The sequence below is a fragment of the Saccopteryx leptura genome, chromosome 13 (genome assembly GCF_036850995.1).
Source record: "Saccopteryx leptura isolate mSacLep1 chromosome 13, mSacLep1_pri_phased_curated, whole genome shotgun sequence".
NCBI lineage: Eukaryota > Metazoa > Chordata > Mammalia > Chiroptera > Emballonuridae > Saccopteryx > Saccopteryx leptura.
Window position 1 is genome coordinate 44,133,496 of NC_089515.1, and position 21,466 is coordinate 44,154,961.

At 42.0% G+C, this 21,466-nt stretch overlaps 1 protein-coding gene across 4 annotated transcripts in view; it reads right to left on the reverse strand.

Annotated features, from left to right (window-relative positions):
- The window catches only part of SCAPER (S-phase cyclin A associated protein in the ER), a 312,151-nt gene that overhangs the window by 194,273 nt on the left and 96,412 nt on the right, over positions 1-21,466 (reverse strand). For all 4 annotated transcript variants that reach the window (XM_066354622.1, XM_066354624.1, XM_066354623.1 and 1 more), the window contains 2 exons: positions 20,718-20,870; positions 17,372-17,479 (listed from right to left, as the gene is read on the reverse strand). In XM_066354622.1, coding sequence (XP_066210719.1) covers positions 17,372-17,479; positions 20,718-20,870 — 261 coding nt within the window. The remainder of the gene's footprint in view (positions 1-17,371; positions 17,480-20,717; positions 20,871-21,466) is intronic.

Sequence of the window (21,466 nt, forward strand, 5' to 3'; positions counted from 1 at the left end):
AGTCAGGGCTCAAAATACTTTTAAAACTCATTATTTAAAAACACAATGAGTCTATAAGAAATGTTTTAAGAATTAAAGAAAACTATACACTTTACTAAATGATACATAGACACAAATCCAACATATGAGTAAACCAACATGTTGCTGGATGTAAAGAATATTTTAAAAATCTACTCTTGCCCTGGCCGGTTGGCTCAGCGGTAGAGCATCGGCCTGGCATGCGGGGGACCCGGGTTCGATTCCCGGCTAGGGCACATAGGAGAAGCGCCCATTTGCTTCTCCACCCCCTTCCTCTCTGTCTCTCTCTTCCCCTCCCGTAGCCAAGGCTCCATTGGAGCAAAGATGGCCCGGGCGCTGGGGATGGCTCCTTGGCCTCTGCCCCAGGCGCTAGAGTGGCTCTGGTCGCGGCAGAGTGACGCCCCGGAGGGGCAGAGCATCGCCCCCTGGTGGGCAGAGCGTTGCCCCTGGTGGGCGTGCTGGGTGGATCCCAGTTGGACGCATGCGGGAGTCTGTCTGACTGTCTCTCCCCGTTTCCAGCTTCAGAAAAATACAAAACTAAATAAATAAATAAAAATCTACTCTTGCTAATATAATCTCTAATTTCAATACAACCCCAATCAAAACTTAAAAGAAAATCCTTTTCTTAGCTTACTAAATTAATTGCAAAGGTCATGTACAAATTGAAAAGTAGAGGAATGCCAAAGCAATCTGAAAAAGAATAAAGAGGAACAAATTTACCCTACTCGAGATGGAAGCAAAAAGACAGCAAATAGGCCCTGGCCGGTTGGCTCAGTGATAGAGCGTCGGCCTGGCGTGCAGTAGTCCCGGGTTCGATTCCCGGCCAGGGCACACAGAAGAAGTGCCCATCTGCTTCTTCACCCCTCCCCCTCTCCTTCGTCTCTGTCTCTCTCTTCCCCTCCCACAGCTAAGGCTCCATTGGAGCAAAGTTGGTCTGGGCGCTGAGGATGGCTCCATGGCCTCTGCCTCAGGTGCTAGAATGGCCCTGGTTGCAACAGAGCAAAGCCCTAGATGGGCAGAGCATCGCCCCCTGGTGGGCATGCCGGGTGGATCCCAGTCGGGCACATGCGGGAGTCTGTCTGCCTCCCCGTTTCCAACTACAGAAAAATACCAAAAAAATAAAAATAAAAATAAAGTTTAAAAAAATAAAAAAGTAAAAGCACAAATAAAAGAGTGTTAAAAAAATTTTAAAGGCCCTGGCTGGTGGCTCAGTGGATAGTGTTGACCTGGCATATGGACATCCCAGGTTTGATTCCCAGTCAGGGTACACAGGAGAAGAAATCATCTGCTTCTCCCCCACACCCCCTCCCTCTACCCCTTCTCTCCCTCTTCTCCTACAGCCTGCAGCTCAATTGGTTTGAGAATGGCCCCAGAGGCAGAGGATAGCTCCACTGAAGCACATGGCCCTCAGGCGCTAAACATAGCTCAGTACTCAAGTATCAGGCCCAGACCGGAGGTTGCCAGGTGGATCCTAATTGGGGTACATGCAAGAGTCTGCCTCACTGTCTCCCTTCCTCTCACCTTAAATAAATAATTTTTTTAAAACATTAAAAAGAAACAGCATCTCTGAAGGATTTGGACATAAGATTGTTTTTGAATATGACAATTTTGCACTCCTTCACTTTCAGCACTGCATATTATGCAATGGCCATTCCTTAAATGTGTATTTTTTTTTTTGTATTTTTCTGAAGCTGGAAACGGGGAGAGACAGTCAGACAGACTCAAGCATGCGCCCGACCGGGATCCACCCGGCATACCCACCAGGGGCGAGGCTCTGCCCACCAGGGGGCAATGCTCTGCCCCTCCTGGGCATCACTCTGTTGCGACCAGAGCCACTCTAGCGTCTGGGGCAGAAGCTAAGGAGCCATCCCCAGCGCCTGGGCCATCTTTTGCTCCAATGGAGCCTCGGCTGCGGGAGGGGAAGAGAGAGACAGAGAGGAAGGAGAGGGGGAGGGGTGGAGAAGCAGACGGGCGCTTCTCCTGTGTGCCCTGGCCGGGAATCAAACCCGGGACTTCTGTACGCCAGGCCAACGCTCTACCACTGAGCCAACCGGCCAGGGCCTAAATGTGTATTTTAATGTACAACAGATGATGATACTGGGGAAAAAATAGGGTGAAGTAGCCTGCCATTATATGAACATTATATAATGTGATGTGAGAAACAAAATGAAAAGAAAGTGTGTCATATATTTTTTAATGGACTACCACCTCAATATTATATACAGTGATTAGTGAGCCCAGATGTTTAAGACTACCAAAAAAAGTATTGCTATTTTATAGTGTCAATTATTTTTCTACAGATTTAAAACATATTTTCCTGAATCTGCTGTGTATATGTCTTCCTGTCCAGATAATGTCATATTGTTTTTAGAAAATTACGCTGAAAATATATATACAGTGTGTCCGTAAAGTCATGGTGCACTTTTGACCGGTCACAGGAAAGCAACAAAAGACGATAGAAATGTGAAATCTGTACCAAATAAAAGGAAAACCCTTCCAGTTTCTGTAGGATGATGTGGCAGCATGTGCGCACGCGCAGATGATGACGTAACACCGTGTATACAGCGGGGCAGCCCACGGCCATGCCAGTCGAGATGTGGATGGTACAGAGGAAAGTTCAGTGTGTTCTGTGGCTCGCTAAATTCGAATCCATGGCCAAAGTGCAACATGAATATCAGCGCGTTTATAATGAAGCGCCACCCCATAGGAATAACATTACTCGGTGGGATAAACAGTTGAAAGAAACCAGCAGTTTGGTGGAGAAACCCCGTTCTGGTAGGCCATCAGTCAGTAACGAGTCTATAGACTAGAGGCTATACGGGATAGCTAACTAAGGAGCCCTAAAAAATCTGTGTGTGAGCCCACATCAAACTGCACTGAATAGGTATGAAACTGGGAGAGTTTTCCTTTTATTTGGTGCAGATTTCACTTTTCTATCAGTCTTCTGTTGCTTTCCTGTGACCAGTCAAAAGTGCACCATGACTTTACGGACACTGTGTGTGTGTGTGTGTGTGTGTGTGTTTATTTATTTATTTTACAGAGACAGAGAGTCAGAAAGAGGGATAGGGATAGACAGACAGGAATGGAGAGAAATGAAAAGCATCAATCATCAGTTTTTTGTTGAGACACCTTAGTTGTTCATTGATTGATTTCTCATATATGCCTTGATGGGGGGCGGGGCTACAACAGACTAACCTCTTGCTCAAGCCAGCTACCTTGGGTCCAAGCTGGTGAGCTTTGCTCAAACCAGATGAGCCTGTGCTCAAGCTGGCAACCTCGGGGTCTCAAACCTGGGTCCTCCGCATCCCAGTCCAATGCTCTATCCACTGTGCCACCACCTGGTCAGGCTGAAAATATATTTTTAAATTATGCATGATTTTAGCAACTTGCTTCTCGTACTATTTTTAGTTCAATTTTCTGCAGCTAACAAACTCTCTAATCAGTCATTAACTCATGTACACTATATGGTATTTATCATGTAACTGTAGATAACTTTATCAAAAATAATAAAAATTAACACTTTTCTTCTTCTTTTCCAAAGTGAGAGGAGGAGAGATAGGGAGAAAGACTCCCACACGCGCCTTGACAGGGATCCACCTGGCAACCCCCTTCTGGGGCCGATGCTCTGGCCATCTGGGGCCAAATTAACACTTTTCAATAAAAAAATCACAAAAAATACTATGAAAAATATCTTGATAAGACCTTTGAAAAGTTAAGAAAACATATAATTTCCTAGAAAATTTTACCAAAACAGATGTAGTGTGTCAGAAAATCAAAATACACTCAAAGAAATTAATTACTAATTTAAAATCTGACAAACCCGGCCCTGGCTGGTTGGCTCAGTGGTAGAGCTTGGCTTGGCATGCAGGAGTCTTGGGTTTGATTCCCGGCCAGGGCACACAGGAGAAGCGCCCATCTGCTTTTCCACCCCTCCCCCTCTCCTTCCTCTCTGTCTCTCTCTTCCCCTCCTGCAGCCAAGGCTCCATTGGAGCAAAGTTGGCCCAAGTGCTGAGGATGGCTCCATGGCCTCTGGAGTGGCTCTGGTTGCAACAGAGCAACGCCCCAGATGGGCAGAGCATCACCCCCTGGTGGGCATGCCCGGTGGATCCCAGTCAGGAGCATGTGGGAATCTGTCTGACTGCCTCCCCGTTTCCAACTTCAGAAAAATACAATAAATAAATAAATAAATAAATAAAAATAATGAAAAATAAAATCTGACAAACCCACTAGGATGGCTGTTACCAAAAAGACATAAAATAACTCCACTGGCAAAGATGTGAAGAAATCTAGACCCTTGTGCACAGCTGGTAAGAAAGTAAAATGGTACAGCTGCTGTGGAAACAGTGTACTGTTCCTCAAAACATTAAAAGTAGAATGACCATATGATCTAGAAATCCACTTCTGAGTATGCACATGAACAGATATGTGAGCATTCATGTCCACAGCAGCATTATCTGCTAAAGCCAAGAAGTAGAAGCAACCCCAGTGTTCAACAAATAAATAGGTAAACAAAATAAGGTGTATGCAGGCAATGAAATATTATTCAGCCCACGTGTGTGTATGTGTGTGTGTGTGTGACAGAGGCAGAGAGGGAGACAGATAGGGACAGACAGACAAACAGGAAGGAAGAGAGAGGAGAAGAAGCATCAGTTCTTCATTGCAGCACCTTAGTTGTTCCTTGATTGCTTTCTCATAGGCGTCTTATTCAAGCCAGTGACCTTGGGCTTCAAGCCAGCGACCTTTGGGCTCACTCCAGTGACCATGGGGTCATGTCTATGATCCCACACTCAAGCTAGTGAGCCAGCGCTCAAGCTAGTGAGCCAGCGCTCAAGCCAGATGAGCTGCGCTCAAGCCAGCGACCCCGAGGTTTCAAACCCGAGTGCTCTACATCCCAGTCCGATGCTCCATCCACTGCACCACCACCTGGTCAGGTTTATTCAGTCCTTTAACAAAACCTGACATATGCTCCAACTTGGCTGAACCTGAGGACAGTACGTCAAGTGAAATAAGCCATTAACAAAACAACAAATACTGTATGATTCCACTTATGTGAGGTGTTTGGGGTAGTCAGATTGCAAGATAAAAAGTGGAATGGTGATGGCCAGGGCCTGGGGGGAGAGAAGATGGCAATTACTCTTTCAGGAGTATAGAGATTTTGCAAGGAAATGATTTCTGTGGGTGTATGTAGACGATGGCAGCATAACAAGGTGAGTGTATTTAACGCCACTGACATGTAAACTTTAAAATGGTTAAAATGCCTGGCCTGTGGTGGCACAGTGGATAAACCAACCTGGAACACTAAGGTTACCAGTTCCAATCCTGGACTTTCCCCGTTAAGGCACATATGGCAAGCAATCAATGTACAACTAAAGTAAAGCAACTAGGAGTTGATACTTCTCGCTCCCCCACTCTGTAAAATCAATAAAATATTTTAAAAAATAAAAAGAGCCTGACCAGGAGGTGGCGCAATGGATAGAGTGTCAGACTGGGACGCGGAGCACCCAGGTTCGAAACCCCGAGGTCACCACCTTGAGCACTGGCTCATTTGGTTTGAGCAAGGCTCCCCAGCTTAACCCAAGGTCGTTGGCTTGAGCAAAGGGTCATTTGCTCTGCTGTAGCCCTCTGGTCAAGGCACATATGAGAAAGCTATCAATAAACAACTAAGGTGCCACAGCGAAAAATTGATGCTTGCTTCCTGTCTGTCTGTCCCTATCTGTCCCTCTCTCTGTCTCTCTGTCTCTGTCACACACAATAAATAAATAAATAAATAAATAAATAAATAAATAAATAAATAAATAAAATGGTTAGAATAATAAATTTCAAGTTATATGCATTTTGCCACAAATAAAAGAAAAAACAGAAAGATAATTTGTTCAAAAACACATACCTGGAATTACAATTTTATAAACACATTAAACAAATCCTTCAATAAGACTTTTTCTACTTATGCTACTTGTTCAAGGGAGAAAAAAGGAAAACGTAGCCAGTTTATATTATGAAGCTAAAATAACCTTGTGAAAGAAAATAAAGAAAAATCCTACATATTTGCAAAACAAATGCAGCTATTTTTAAATCATTATCAAATAATTTTAATATTAGAAAGCCATTGATGTAATATATCACATTTAGAAATTTAAGGATAACTCAACCTTTCCATAAGACCCAGAAAGAAATCAATACCAGTTTATTATTATTATTATTATTATTATTATTTTTGTATTTTTCTGAAGTTGGAAACGGGGAGGCAGTCAGACAGACTCCCGCAAGCGCCCAACCGGGATCCACCCAGCACGCCCACCAGGGGGCGATGCTCTGCCGCAATCAGAGCCATTCTAGTGCCTGAGGCAGAGGCCACAGAGCCATCCTCAGCACCTGGGCCAACTTTGCTCCAATGGAGCCTCGGCTGCGGGAGGGGAAGAGAGAGACAGAGAGGAAGGAGAGGGGGAGGGGTGGCACATATGGCAAGCAATCAATGTACAACTAAAGAAATTTAGTTGCAGATGGGCGCTTCTCTTGTGTGCCCTGGCCGGGAATCGAACCTGGGACTCCCACATGCCAGGCCGACACTCTACCACTGAGCTAACCGGCCAGGGCCCCAGTTTATTATTTTTAAGATCTTACAAAACTAGGGATCAAAGGGAACTTCCTTGATAAAAAGTCATTTATAAAAACTTGTAAATTAATTGAAAGTACTAATCAGAAAATAAGAGTAAAAAATGTCTTAATTTCATTCAGCTTAAAATGCCAAGTTAATAAACTAGCTACCTGTATGAACTTAAAATCACTTTGTACCCCAAATCTTATCGTCTAACAGAGCTGAAAACCCAGCAAGGGTAAATAAAGTATTCATGCCTTAATATGTCCTATCTTGGGTCAATTCTACAATGCCAGGAAGCCAACTTGAATGTAAGGATACATGTATATACCAGAATAAATCTTACCAATGCGGCCCTAAATAGAATAATAATAGAATAAGTAAACTGTTAAGTTGGGCAGCAACCATAATGCAAACAAAAAGTAGCATGTATAAGCACTCCAATGATTCATCCAAAAAAATATGGTTGAATGGCTTTTCATATTTGTTTAGTCTAACTGTATTATAAGAACTAAGAGTCACAGAATAAAGTTTTATCAAAACCTCAACAGTTTGGCCCTGGCTGGTTGGCTCAGCGGTAGAGCGTCGGCCTGGCGTGCGGGGGACCTGGGTTCGATTCCCGGCCAGGGCACATAGGAGAAGCGCCCATTTGCTTCTCCACCCCCACCCCCTCCTTCCTCTCTGTCTCTCTCTTCCCCTCCCGCAGCCAAGGCTCCATTGGAGCAAAGATGGCCCGGGCGCTGGGGATGGCTCCTTGGCCTCTGCCCCAGGCGCTAGAGTGGCTCTGGTCACGGCAGAGCGACGCCCCGGAGGGGCAGAGCATCACCCCCTGGTGGGCAGAGTGTCGCCCCTGGTGGGCGTGCCGGGGGGATCCCGGTCGGGCGCATGCGGGAGTCTGTCTGACTGTCTCTCCCCGTTTCCAGCTTCAGAAAAATACAAAAAAAAAAAAAAAAACCTCAACAGTTTAAGCTTCTAAAATGCGGGTACTGTCACCTATTTAAAATTGCATGTTACAATAAAGCAATTGTTTAAAAGATTCATGAAAGAGAATTTCATATAGTTGTAATTTATCAACCCAATGACAGACTCTGCAAAACCTGTAATAATAGTTCTTTAGGTTTCCCATCCTGAACCAATGATTAATAAACAGTATCTCCAAAACTGTATGGTTTATTTTTTATTTTTATATTTTGTGGCAGAAACAGAGGGTCAGAGAGAGGGACAGAGAGGAACAGACCGACAGGAAGGGAGAGAGATGACAAACATCAATTCTTCATTGTGGCTCCTTAGTTGTTCATTGATTGCTTTCTCATATGTGCCTTGACTGGGGGGCTACAACAGACCAAGTGACCTTGGGCTTAAGCTGGTGAGCCTTGCTCAAACCAGATGCGCCCGCGCTTAAGCTGGTGACCTCAGGGTCTTGAACCTAGGTCCTCCATATCCCAGTCCAACACTCTATCCACTGCGCCACTGCCTGGTCAGGCAAAACTGTATGCTTAGTAAAAGAAAACTAATACAGAACAGAGACTATGTGCCTGACGTATGGTGGCAAAGTGGATAAAGCGTTGACCTGGAATGCTGAGGCTGTCAGTTCAAAACCCTGGGCTTGCCCAGTCAAAGCACATACAACAAGTAACTATTACAAGTTGATGCTTCCTGCTCCTCCCTCCTTCTCTCTTTCTCTCTCCTCTCTCTAAAATCAATAACAACAAAAAACTTAAGAAGAGACTGTGCTTATAATCAGCGAAAGTGTGATGGCCATATAACATCAGAAGAAGCATGAAAACCAGGTATAGCTGGCGTAATATTTAAAAATTATTAATGTGATAATCTATTTTACCTTTCATGGCTTTTGCCTTATATGGCTTTTGATCAACTCAGCCCAGATAGGTAAGTGATTAGAATATGTTCTGATAATACAAAAAAATGCTCTCTCTAATAATCAACTTTAGATATGCAAAACAGATATATGCAGCAAGACAACAGGTGTATAAACCAAGCTAATATTCTGAGATTTAATGAATTTATTTTGTGCTTTAGCATATCAATAATCAAGTCTGAACGATTCAAATTACAGCATTTACTCCCGTGTATAAAGGAAGTTCACTTTTCCAACCTTAAGGCTGTTACTTGGTCAGAGTAAAGAGGAAGAAGAGGTGAAGGTAAATTTTGTCTCTTTTCAGCCAAGAAATTGGGATGGAAAAAGGAAAATAAGACAAACACTGTATTTCCCAAGGAAGACAGGTGAGTTAGGTTAAGTGAGAATAATGCCGAGGGTTATTCTCAAAAGAATAACCAGCTGTCCCTGGCACCAATGTAGGGTGCACTCCATTCGTATGGTCATGCTATGTGGTCAGGAAGAGGCTCTGTGGTTTCCCAGATGCCCTTGTTCTTATGTGGTGTGAACACTGTGGCTAATAAAAGACAGGTGGCCTTCAAGGGGCCAGAATAAAAGTTTATATCAAAGCCTCAGAGACATGTAGGCAGAGAGGACTAGGGGGTGGCCTGGCTGATGGTAGAAACAGTGTCCAAGTAGAAAGAGGCAATTAAGTTCACCAGCCACTCTTCAAAACTAGTAGCACAGGTAACACTGCAGTGAACAGGTAAACATGGGACACACATTGAAAATCAGAAAAGACAGAAGACATTTGTAGAAAGATCCAACTTTTCCTACTGACATGACTCGTGTCAGCCATACTCTTCTCCCCACATACAGACACTGTATTAAGAAGATGAGCAAGTGGCTGGGGACTGAGAACTATTATTCAAAAGAGGCTGTATATGAACTACTGAAACTTTTTAAAATTACTGGATCAAACTAAGGTTCGGAACAAACATTACTAGTTAAGATTTTTTTCTCAAACCAATGTAAGACACTAAAATCAGCCATGAATAGATAGCTGCGTAGTCTCCACATACCCTAGTTATACTGTGAGTGAATTTACCACCATAAGAATTCCAAAAGTTAAAATAGGCCCTGGCCGGGTGGCTCAGGGGTTCGATTCCCAGTCAGGGCACACAGGAGAAGCGCCAATCTGCTTCTCCATTCTCTCCCTCTTTTGCCTCTCTCTCTCCCTCCCTCCCTCCCTCCCTCCCTCTCTCTCTCTCCCTCCCTCCCTCTCTCTCTTCTCTTCCTCTCCTGCAGCCACAGTTCAACTAGAGCAGGGGTCGGGAACCTTTTTGGCTGAGAGAGCCATGAACGCCACATATTTTAAAATGTAATTCCATGAGAGCCATACAACCACCCGTGTATGTTACGCATTATCCAATAAAAATTTGGTGTTGTCCCAGAGGACAGCTGTACGCATTATCCAATAAAAATTTGGTGTTGTCCCAGAGGACAGCTGTGATTGGCTCCAGCCACCTGCAGCCATGAAATGAGCGGTAGGAAATGAATGGATTGTAATACATAAGAATGTTTTATATATATATTTTTTGTTTGTTTGTTTGTTTGTTTGTTTGTTTGTATTTTTCTGAAGCTAGAAACGGGGAGAGACAGTCAGACAGACTCCCGCATGCGCCCGACCGGGATCCATCCACCCGGCACGCCCACCAGGGGGCAATGCTCTGCCCCTCCGGGGTGTCTCTCTGCCGCGACCAGAGCCACTCTAGCGCCTGGGGCAGAGAGGCCAAGGAGCCATCCCCAGCGCCCGGGCCATCCCCGCTCCAATGGAGCCTTGGCTGCGGGAGGGGAAGAGAGAGACAGAGAGGAAGGAGGGGGGGTGGAGAAGCAAATGGGCGCTTCTCCTATGTGCCCTGCCGGGAATCGAACCCGGGTCCCCCGCACGCCAGGCCGACGCTCTACTGCTGAGCCAACCGGCCAGGGCTGTTTTATATTTTTAACGTTATTATTTTTTTTATTAAAGATTTGTCTGCGAGCCAGATGCAGCCATCAAAACATCTGGCTCGTGAGCCATAGGTTCCCGATCCCTGAACTAGAGTGAGTTGGCTTTGGGTGCTGAGGATGGCTCCATGGCCTCTGCCTCAGGTGCTAAAAAATTGCTCTGGCTGCAACGGAGCAAGGACCCCAGATGGGCAGAGCATCGTTCCCTAGTGGGTTTGCCGGGTGGATCCCGGTTGGGGCACATGCAGGAATCTGTCTCTGCCTCCCCTCCTTTCACTAAATTAAATAAACAAACAAACAAACAAACAAATAAATAAAAAGAAATATAGCAATCAGCTATATATGTGTGTGAACTATATGCTGAATACATATGCATTTTCTCTGTTTCTCCCACACAACTATAAACATTTCCTGATCCTACTAAAGAGAGAATGAAGGCAATAGAAGCTTTGTTCAATAAGAAAGAGTAGGACGTTTTTAGATTATTTCTCAAACTTACTTAAAACGTAACTTACTGAGGTAGTGGGGGGAAAATGACTTATTGTAAATGAGCCCTAGTTTGTTCATCTGGCTTGATTTTCTGTTGAAAAGCAAACAAGATGTTTTCTTAACATGACTATAACAAGAGAGTAAATGCTTCTGCTTCTACTAATAAAGGTAAGCAAGCTAAGGAAATAAACAGCTCGATTATCTATAATTTCCCAGACTGCCATCAACTCTGGGAGACATCTGCTACTTCTTCCACCTCAGTGCTAGACACCCTCTGGCCAAAAAGATCAATTTATTTCACCAAATACAGTGATGTATTTATGTTTTAGCTGATTTAAAATTTCATTTTTTTCTTCAATCACCTAATTAGCATAATTTTTCCAAGTTGTATACTAACTTAGGATTTGTAAAACCACACTTCGTTGTAAACATTCAATAAATTAGTTAAGATCCTTCATGAAACTTTTTCAAACTTTCTATAAATGAAATGAAAACACTATTATTTTCTCTACATTTATATACACAGACTAACAAACAGAGCTTGTACAATTTACATGCTTTTAAAGCTAACAAGTCTCACAAACAGGAATACATAGATTCAAAAATTTTTTTTTAAATATACACTTCTTGACTTTATTTTCTATATAGGATTATACTTCACACAAGTTCCACAAACATTATTATCAGCTTCTTCAGATAAATTAAAGACCAAACTACAAAGAAATCAGTTTTATTTAAAACATACTTATTTCTCTAGCAATGCACACAAAAAAATTAAATATTAGAATATATTTAAACTAGCACCCATTTGTTTTGAGCTTTAAAAACCACATACTTTTATCATTTGGATTCTAAGATGATAAAAGAGAAAAAAGAATCAAACATCTAACAGCTCTTTTTATGAAGGCTCAAGAAACATAAAAGATTTCCTGGTCAAATTAAAATAAAAACACAAAACACTAAACCTTTCTTGCTGGGCAGCTACCTATTATGTTTAACAGGCTTAAAACAAAATATGTCAAAGATCAAGAGTAAGTTATCTGATATGTCAAATGCATGAGGTCAAAGGTACAATTTTATTAGGTCAGAAGTGGTATAAATAAAATCTTGTATGTCAAAGAAGAAGGGTCACAGACCAGATGTATATAATATAAAGACATCACAGATGACAAGTAATAACTTTAAGTAGAACAAGTATGTTTACCATAGATATCTTCACTGATTAAAAATGAAACATCCATGTGAGAAATATAAAATTGCCTTTCTATATCATATTACTCATGTGCTGTATTGAATACTTGTGTTCAGGAGGAAGGGGCTATAACTAAAAATAACTACATGCTTAAGGACAGGCACACATTCTGAGAAATGCATTGTTAGCCAATTTTACCACTGTGCTCACTTATACACAACTACACTTTGGGATGTTGTGACCTACTACATACCTGGCTGCATGGAATAGCCCACTGCTAGTCTGTTCAACATGTTACTGTACTGAACACTGTATGTAGGCAACTGTAACACAATGGCAAGTATTTGTGTATCTAAACACATCTAGACACAGAAAAGGTACAGTAAAAATACGGCATGAAAGATAAAAATTGTACATCTGCATAAGGCACTTACCATGCATGGAGCTTGTACAGCTGGAAGTTGCTCTGGGTGAGTCAGGAAGTAAGTGGTGAGGGAATGTGAACTGGCCAGCCAGGGCATTAATGGACACAACTGTAGACGTCATAAATACTGTACACTTGGGCTACATTAAATTTGGGTTTTTTTTGTGTGACAGAGACAGAGAGAGGGACAGATAGGGGCAGAAATGAAGGGAGAGAGATAAGAAGCATCAATTCTTCATTGAGGCACCATAGTTGTTCATTGATTGATTTCTCATATGTGCCTTGATCAGGGGGTTACAGCAGAGCCAGTGACCACTTGCTCAGGCCAGTGACCTCGGGCTCCAGCTGGTGAGCCTTGCTCAAACCAGATGAGCCTACGCTCAAGCTGCCGACCTCAGGGTTTCGAACCTGGGTCCTCTGCATCCCAGTCCAACGCTCTATCCACTGCGCCACCGCCTGGTCAGGCTAAACTAAATGTCTTTTAAATTCTTTTTCTTCAATAATAACCTTAGCTTTCTGTAACATTCATACTTTTTATATAAATTTTAAAATTTAACTTTTCAACTCTTTTGTAATAACACTTAGCTTAAAACACAAACATACAGTACAACTGTTAAGAATATAATTTCTTTCTTTTTATGTGACAGGGAGAGACAGAGAGAGGGACAGATAGGAACATACAGATAGGAAGAGAGAGAGATGAGAATCATCAATTCTTCATTGCAGCTCCTGAGTTGTTCATTGATTGCTTTCTCATATGTGCCTTGACCAGGGGGCTACAGCAGAGCGTGTGACCCCTTGTCCAAACCAGTGACCCTGGGCTCAAACCAGCGATCTTGGGCTTCAAGCCAGCAACTTTTGGGCTCAAGCCAGCGGCCATAGGGTCATGTCTATGATTCCACGCTCAAGCCAGATGAGCCCGTGCTCAAGCCGGCAACCTCGGGGTTTTGAACCTGGGTCCTCTGCAACCCAGTCCGACGCTCTATCCATTGTGCCACCGCCTGGTCAAGCTATTTCTTTCTCTATATCCTTATTTGATAAGATTATTTTCTATTTATTTTTTACTTTTTAAACTTTTTTGTTAAAGATTAAGATATAAACAGAGGATCGGGATCATTAATATCATTGTCTCCACCTCCATACCTCATCCTACTGAAAGGTCTTCAAGGGCAGTAACACACATGGAGATGTTATCTCCTATGCTGACAATGTCTTCTTCTCGAACACCTCCTTAAGGACCTGCTTGAGGCTCTTTTTGAGGAGGTATTGCTCTTTTCAGAAATATAGCCTTGTGATTTGCTTGGTTTGTTCTTTTCATCATAGCTTTGCTTGCACCATGAACACTCCTCTCTACTACTAAAAACCTTTTGGTGTTGGGAGTCTATGTTTTCAAACTATTTAAGGAGCTTATTGAGGTCTGAAAATACTTCCTGACCCACTGCACAATAGCATAACTTCTCTTACCAGATCCACTTGACCTCTAAGGAAACTGATGCTCCAAAAAGGTGAATAAGTCAATAATATTGTAGTAACTATGGCCAGTGCCAAGTGAGTACTGGAAATATCGGGGAAACAGTTCGTAAAGTAAATGATTGTATAATCACTATGCTGTACATCTAAAATTCATACAAAATAATATTGAATATAAACTGTTAATAAAAAATAAAAGTTAAAATAAAAAAGAACTCAATTACAAATGACTTTTATAATTTCCTTTATAATGGGGATAACTAAATTCTAATTAATGAAGGAATTGAGGATTTTTTCCAAGTGGAGCACACATACATCTGACTCTAGTTATATATAGCAAGCTTAAGTAGAAATGGAGATAATTACATGAATGATTCTAGTGAAAAAAGAAATTCATCCTACCTTCTCTTAAAATATCCATATAATTTGAGGCAAAGGCAAATTCAATGTAAAAGGCAAAAAATTATTTGAGGTAAACTAAATAAATGATTATATCTACTTTTTATTTCACTTTTTTTTTTTTCTTCTTTTCTTTTTTTTTTTCTTTTTTCTGAAGCTGGAAACGGGGAGAGACAGTCAGACAGACTCCCGCATGCGCCCGACCGGGATCCACCCGGCACGCCCACCAGGGGCTACGCTCTGCCCACCAGGGGGCGATGCTCTGCCCCTCCGGGGCGTCACTTTGCCGCGACCAGAGCCACTCCAGCGCCTGGGGCAGAGGCCAAGGAGCCATCCCCAGCGCCCGGGCCATCTTTGCTCCAATGGAGCCTCGGCTGCGGGAGGGGAAGAGAAAGACAGAAAGGAAGGAGGGGGTGGGGGGTGGAGAAGCAAATGGGCGCTTCTCCTATGTGCCCTGGCCGGGAATCGAACCCGGGTCCCCCGCACGCCAGGCCGACGCTCTACCGCTGAGCCAACCGGCCAGGGCCTATTTCACTTTTATTAACAGTACCTAAAGCAATTCTGTATAATCTTTCAGTTTAATTCAAGTTTTTATCAAATACCTCACTGTGTGTCAAATGGGATATCAAATGATGGATATACACGAATTAAATATTAGGAGACTTTCAATTCTAGCCACAGTGAAGTCACTTATACTAGATTAATCTTTCAACTCCAAAAGTTGCACAAAATGTACAAAATATCTATTTGAGGGCATTAAAAACAGCCAGCCCTGCCAGAACTTGAGAGACCATGACCCCCAAAGAAGGGAAGCAGAGGAGCTGAATTCCATATCCAACCTGGGTTTTTCCTTAGGGCTTACGCCAGTTTTTGACATGGGTAACAGTGCAGCCTAAAAGCAGCAGTCTTACTGAGCTGAGCAGACAGAATTGGTTCAGAGCTCTCAAAGGGGTTGGAAATTGAGAGGCAAAAATCCTCAACAGAAAGAAACCAGACAGAAGTGAGCCCAAATAACTATGGAATTTCCCTTCCACAATTGGTCATATCCAGAAACTCAAGAGAAACAGTAGCTTCATGCCTCCTGTCTATGTGTGATACTCATTAAGAACCAACGGCGAATTACCCCTGCACCCTGACAGCGTTTAATCCAGGTTCACAGCCACATGTCCCTGAACCACTCCTTTGCCCAAAATCTCCTGGCACAAACCCACATCCTGTCAGTGCTTTCTAATACTTTACTGAGAAGCTACATACACTTCATGGCATTTTTTCCCTTTTTTAACAAATCAATAAACCCAATTTTATTCAACTATACATGTGCATCTGGAGGGCATTGACAGAAAGCTAAGAAAAATGATAAACTGTATACATCTTTACATAAACATTAGGGATCACCTCACTAAATTAAGAATAAGTGGAAGAAGCCAGACAAACATACATATTATATGATATCATTTATCATGTCAAGGTCAGGCAAGATTAATTGCTGGCACTAGTACTGAGAGACTAGTTACCTTTTGGGGGCGTGACTAGGACAGGAAATGAGGGAGCTTTTGAGGGTACAAGAAACTATAATTTGATATGAGTGGGACATTTGTATAAATTCATTAAGTTGGCCCTGGCCGGTTGGCTCAGCGGTAGAGTGTCGGCCTGGCGTGTGGGGGACCCGGGTTCGATTCCCGGCCAGGGCACACAGGAGAAGCGCCCATTTGCTTCTCCACTCCCCCACCCCTTCCTCTCTGTCTCTCTCTTCCCCTCCCGCAGCCAAGGCTCCATTAGAGCAAAGATGGCCCAGGCGCTGGGGATGGCTCCTTGGCCTCTGCCCCAGGCGCTAGAGTGGCTCTGGTCGCGGCAGAGCGACGCCCCGGAGGGGCAGAGCCTCGCCCCTGGTGGGCGTGCCGGGTGGATCCCGGTCGGGCGCATGCGGGAGTCTGTCTCTCCCCGTTTCCAATTTCAGAAAAAAAAAAAAATAATACAAAAAATAAAAATAAAAATAAATTCATTAAGTTATACAATTGAGATGTGTATTCTACTAATATATGCTATGCTTAAAAAAATAAAGGGTTAAACATACACATGCTCTACACCCAGTACAGCCCTCAAAGAAACACAGTAACCTTTCTTGCGCTTAAGACATGCCTGACAAACACGCATTTATCATCTTTGTATAGCTTTAGAATTTCCTATTATAAAAAAAGCCCAAGAAATTCATGTATTACTAATGTCACCCATGTCTCAATAACATTTGGATGAAAATTATTTATAAAAATACTTACACAAATCTAAATTTGCATAATTCCAAAAATTCCTAAATCATATACTTAATTAGTATATTATCATAATTACTATGATATTTAATTAGTATATTATCATAATATACTATCATATAAAATAGCATATTATTTTATATATATAAAACATATTATCAACTGTTTGCCAAGAAATGTAGAGTATCTCTAACAATTCTTTTCTATTAATAAAATATATCAATAGCATAACCTATTTTATACTGAAATTATATGAAAAACTGTTAAAATCTTATTTTTATGATTCTTGTTAATATGTACACTAAAATAACACATTTGTTTACTATTATAGTAGTCATTAAATGTTGCAACACATTAGTTGTTCATCGATTGCTTTCTCATATGTGCCTTGACCATGGAGCTACAGCAGATCAAGTAACCCCTTGCTCAAGACAGCAACCTTGGGTCCAAGCTGGTGAGCTCTGATCAAATCAGATGAGCCCACACTCAAGCTGGCGACCTCGGGGTCTCAAACTTGGGTCCTCCGCATCCCAGTCTGACGCTCTATCCACTGCGCCACCGCCTGGTCAGGTAGTAGTCATTAAATGTTAACATAATTTAAAGAATCACAGAACTACACGAGAATATGGGATCGTTTCTATAAAGATTTGTTAATGAATTAAGCGAAGCTCACCACTTCCTCATCTGAGAGTTCTCGCCCTTGGATGCTGCTGCTCTCTCTCACAGCTTGCTGGTGCTTCCTTCCTTTAATGTGGCTAAACAGGTACACCTCTGAAGAGATCTATAAAGCATACAATCAGAGCAGTGCAATCAACGCAGAATTATATTTCATTTTAAATGTTACAAATTCACCCCAGTATACTATACACAAGTTGAGATTACTAGTCTAGTACTTACATGTTACACTTAAAAATGGTTTCTTTAGAATGCAATTCTGAGAAACCTCTAGAATAGACATGGTCGAAAAGGCATCCCTTATAGCCAACCTTTAATAGGTTACACTGGGGATCAAAATTTTTGTTGCATCCACAACACTTATTCTTACCTAATTCGAGTGTGCTGGCCTCAAATCTGACATTAGTTTTTCTCTGCAAGCTAGTTTTTTTGCAATTCAAGATTTTGGGTTTTAATCTTACTTAAAATTTTCAACATTTAGTTTAATATAATGAAGCAGAATGTCTTCTTGGGCATCATCCTAGTGAAAATATAATAATTTATATAATGTAGTAAATACACTAATACACTAAAATATATAATTGCATCAGAATTTGTCTACAATTTTGAAATAGAACATATTAAAACACATTTTAATAATAAAAGTTGTGCAAAACTTATTTAAATTCTATTCAGGCAAAAATTTGCATTTGTAGCTCTTGCGTTTGTGTCCTTGTTGAGGACAATCTTGTTTGATGTTCCAGCAGTAGTCTGCTCATCACTAACAGCTCTAAGATTTTCAGGAAACTTATCAAGGTGACTGTTCACGAAGTGAATCTTAACGGTCATGTTACATCCAATGTCACGGAAAGCCAACAGCATCCTTTGAACCAGAAGTTCATAGTTTTCTGGTTTTTTGTTGCTAAGGAAGTTCTTTATAACTGCCACAAAAGACTGCCATGTGGCCCTGGCCGGTTGGCTCAGCGGTAGAGCGTCGGCCTGGCGTGTGGGGGACCCGGGTTCGATTCCCGGCCAGGGCACACAGGAGAAGCGCCCATCTGCTTCTCCACCCCCACCCCCTCCTTCCTCTCTGTCTCTCTCTTCCCCTCCCATAGCTGAGGCTCCATTGGAGCAAAGATGGCCCGGGCGCTGGGATGGCTCCTTGGCCTCTGCCCCAGGCACTAGAGTAGCTCTGGTCGCGGCAGAGCGACGCCCTGGAGGGGCAGAGCGACGCCCGTGGTGGGCGTGCTGGGTGGGGCGCATGCGGGAGTCTGTCTGACTGTCTCTCCCCGTTTCCAGCTTCAGAAAAACACAAAAAAAAAAGAAAAAAAGACTGCCATGCTGCTTTCTCCTCCTTATTCATCTTCCTGGCAAATTCTCCGTCACTATGAGGGTTCGAATTTGGGGTCCATCTAATACACCTGCTTTCATCTTCTGGAAAGACAAGGCAGGAGAAGCAGAAATAATATGCTGAAAGCGTTCACTTTTAATATTCAAAGCCTGAACAAACTGCTTCATTAAGCCAAGTTTGATGTGAAGTGGGAGAAAAATGATCCTGTCTTGATTAACTATAGGTTCATTCACAATATTTTGCATCCCTACTTCCAGAGCTTCGTGTTTCAGCCACTCCTTCTATGTTCAGTGTTTCTCCCAAGCTCGGCTGTCCCACAAACACAGAAAGCAAGGATACTTCGTGAAACCTCTCTGTTGTCCTAGCAGAAAATTTATCATTTTAAGATCCACACAAATGATCCAGTTATGCTCCTCATACTTCAGAAAGTTGAGGACAATTTTTATGTCATTATAATCTTCTCACAGATGAGGTGAATAACCAACTGGAACTGCTGCATAAACATTACTGTTGTGTAAGAGAACACATTTCAGACTCCATTTAGAGCTGTCAAGAAATAGCTACCATTCTGTTGGACTGTAAGTGGTAACACCTAGCTGGCTGAGAAGACTCCTGATATCATGACAGTAAACAAAGTGTTTGTCTTCAGAAAAAAAGTCCACAAAAATTTGTTCACGCTTCCTGAAATGGGATACTTTAGCTGACCGGTAAAGTACATTCTTTCCTTGAAGCCTCCGGAGACTAATAATTCAGCTGCTTTCTTTGATAGGCCCAAATCTCTTACTGAGTCATTCAATTCGGGTTGGCTAAACTGCTGAGGAGTTAATGACTGCTTGGCATCAGAAGAAGACCCTTCAGATTCTACAACCATTTTCTCATGCATCTTATCAAAATACACTTGATCACCATGTTCACTTTCTTCGTCCTTAGAAGAAATAAAACCATTAAAAACTGGAATCGGGAGTGTCTCAGAGTGTGGGATAGGTCGTATTGCTGAAGGAATATTGGGTAATGCAATCATATGCCGTTTTTTCTTGCCGATGCCCTTTGTATGGATCAGACAGAAATAACAGTCACTGCTGTGGTCCTTAGGTTCACGCCAAACCATGGGAATACCAAAGGCATTCCTTTGCGTTTTCCTTTTGTCCAGTCACGAAGCATTTCCTCACAATTATGACACACGATATGAAGGGCCCAATTCTTGTCTTGATCGTCAAGGGGAACTTGAAAATAGGCAATATATGCACGTGTCACAAATGATGAAATATTGCGCCTTTGACGTTGAAGTGAGTAACAGCCACATATATAACAGAAGGTGTCAGGACTATTCTTACATTTACACCTACTCGAAGAAGCCATGATTCAATCTTAAAACAAAATAAGAGGGTGTTTTTATCAGATAATAATTTTTTACATTTAAAAACAACTACAATTATGTAAAAGTGATGTTTGTAAAACATTAATTGCCTTGTGGTTATGTTCAATCCAAGAGTCGCTGCCCTTTAACTCCAATTTAAAACCAATGCATGCCATTAACTGTAACAAAAAGAAATTAAAATTGCATAAAAACTAGAGCATGCACCAAAAAACGGATTTCAGATTTGGAATCAGCGATGCAGAAATATATAGCAACAGTTCTAAAACCTCATGCAACAGAAAATGAAAAGAAAATTGTTCCCCAGTGATATTATTTCCTCTAAGTATCAAGGTTCAAGTTTCAGTACTGACAACGTTCCTTTTCTTTGTTTGGTACCAATGCCAAAAACCATAGACTCGGGTGACCATCACGCACCTACACTAACACCGTAGCAGCAGCTGCATGGTTTGGCACTTTGCACTTCTAAATACTATTTTTTTACTACTTACTTTGCATAAAAATCAGGAAAGAAATTCATGGTACTCAGCAGATGCCTTAGAGTGAGTTTTAAAAAACAGGGGAGTATATTTTCATGGTTTAACAGACTTTTGTAATAAATTAGAATGTATCTCCACAATACCAGCGATGCCAACCCACCAGGACATTGCACAGAGAGCACTGCTTCTTCCTTTCATAAGGCGTCAGTTTGGGGGCATAATCAGTATTTGCATGCCGTCCACTGCTCAACTCAGCAGCCTTTTCTTTTCTTTGTTCAATCTGCTCCATGTGTCTTCGAATGCTTTCATCGTGCTGTAGATAAATTCAGTGTGAGAATATAAAAAATTACTCAAATTATTCTGGTAACCTAAACAAATAATATTTCCGTTAAACCTTCTAAAATGAGAGGAGAATGTCTTAATTCAAAGTTAACTTGAACAATGAGGACAAGACTTTATATAAAGCCCTGCATGTACAGAACATTTCCTAAAATGTGCTCCATAGAGCTACACCACAGGATGTTAATAAGTGCTTTGTGGATCAGGTTCCATGGTCAAATAAATTTGGAAAACAGTGAGTAAAAACTAAAAAGGTTTTTGAAAATATAACTTTACATAGCCCTCATTGTCACTGTGTGTGAGCCCTCAATAAACCTAGCCTCCATTAAGAAACACTTTACACCCTTATTACAGACAGCATACTTTTGAGAAGTACTTCCTAAAGCACGCTGTGGGAAATGTTGACCCACAGCGAAGACCAAGCCTATCACAGCAGACAAGGCCCATCAGGACACAGACCTCCACCCACAACTATGCTTCCAGCTGTCCTGCACCTCCAGTGACCTCCCAAAGAACAAAACACAAGCCAAAACATGCTATTTCACATTTTTTTACTTCATGCTCACACTA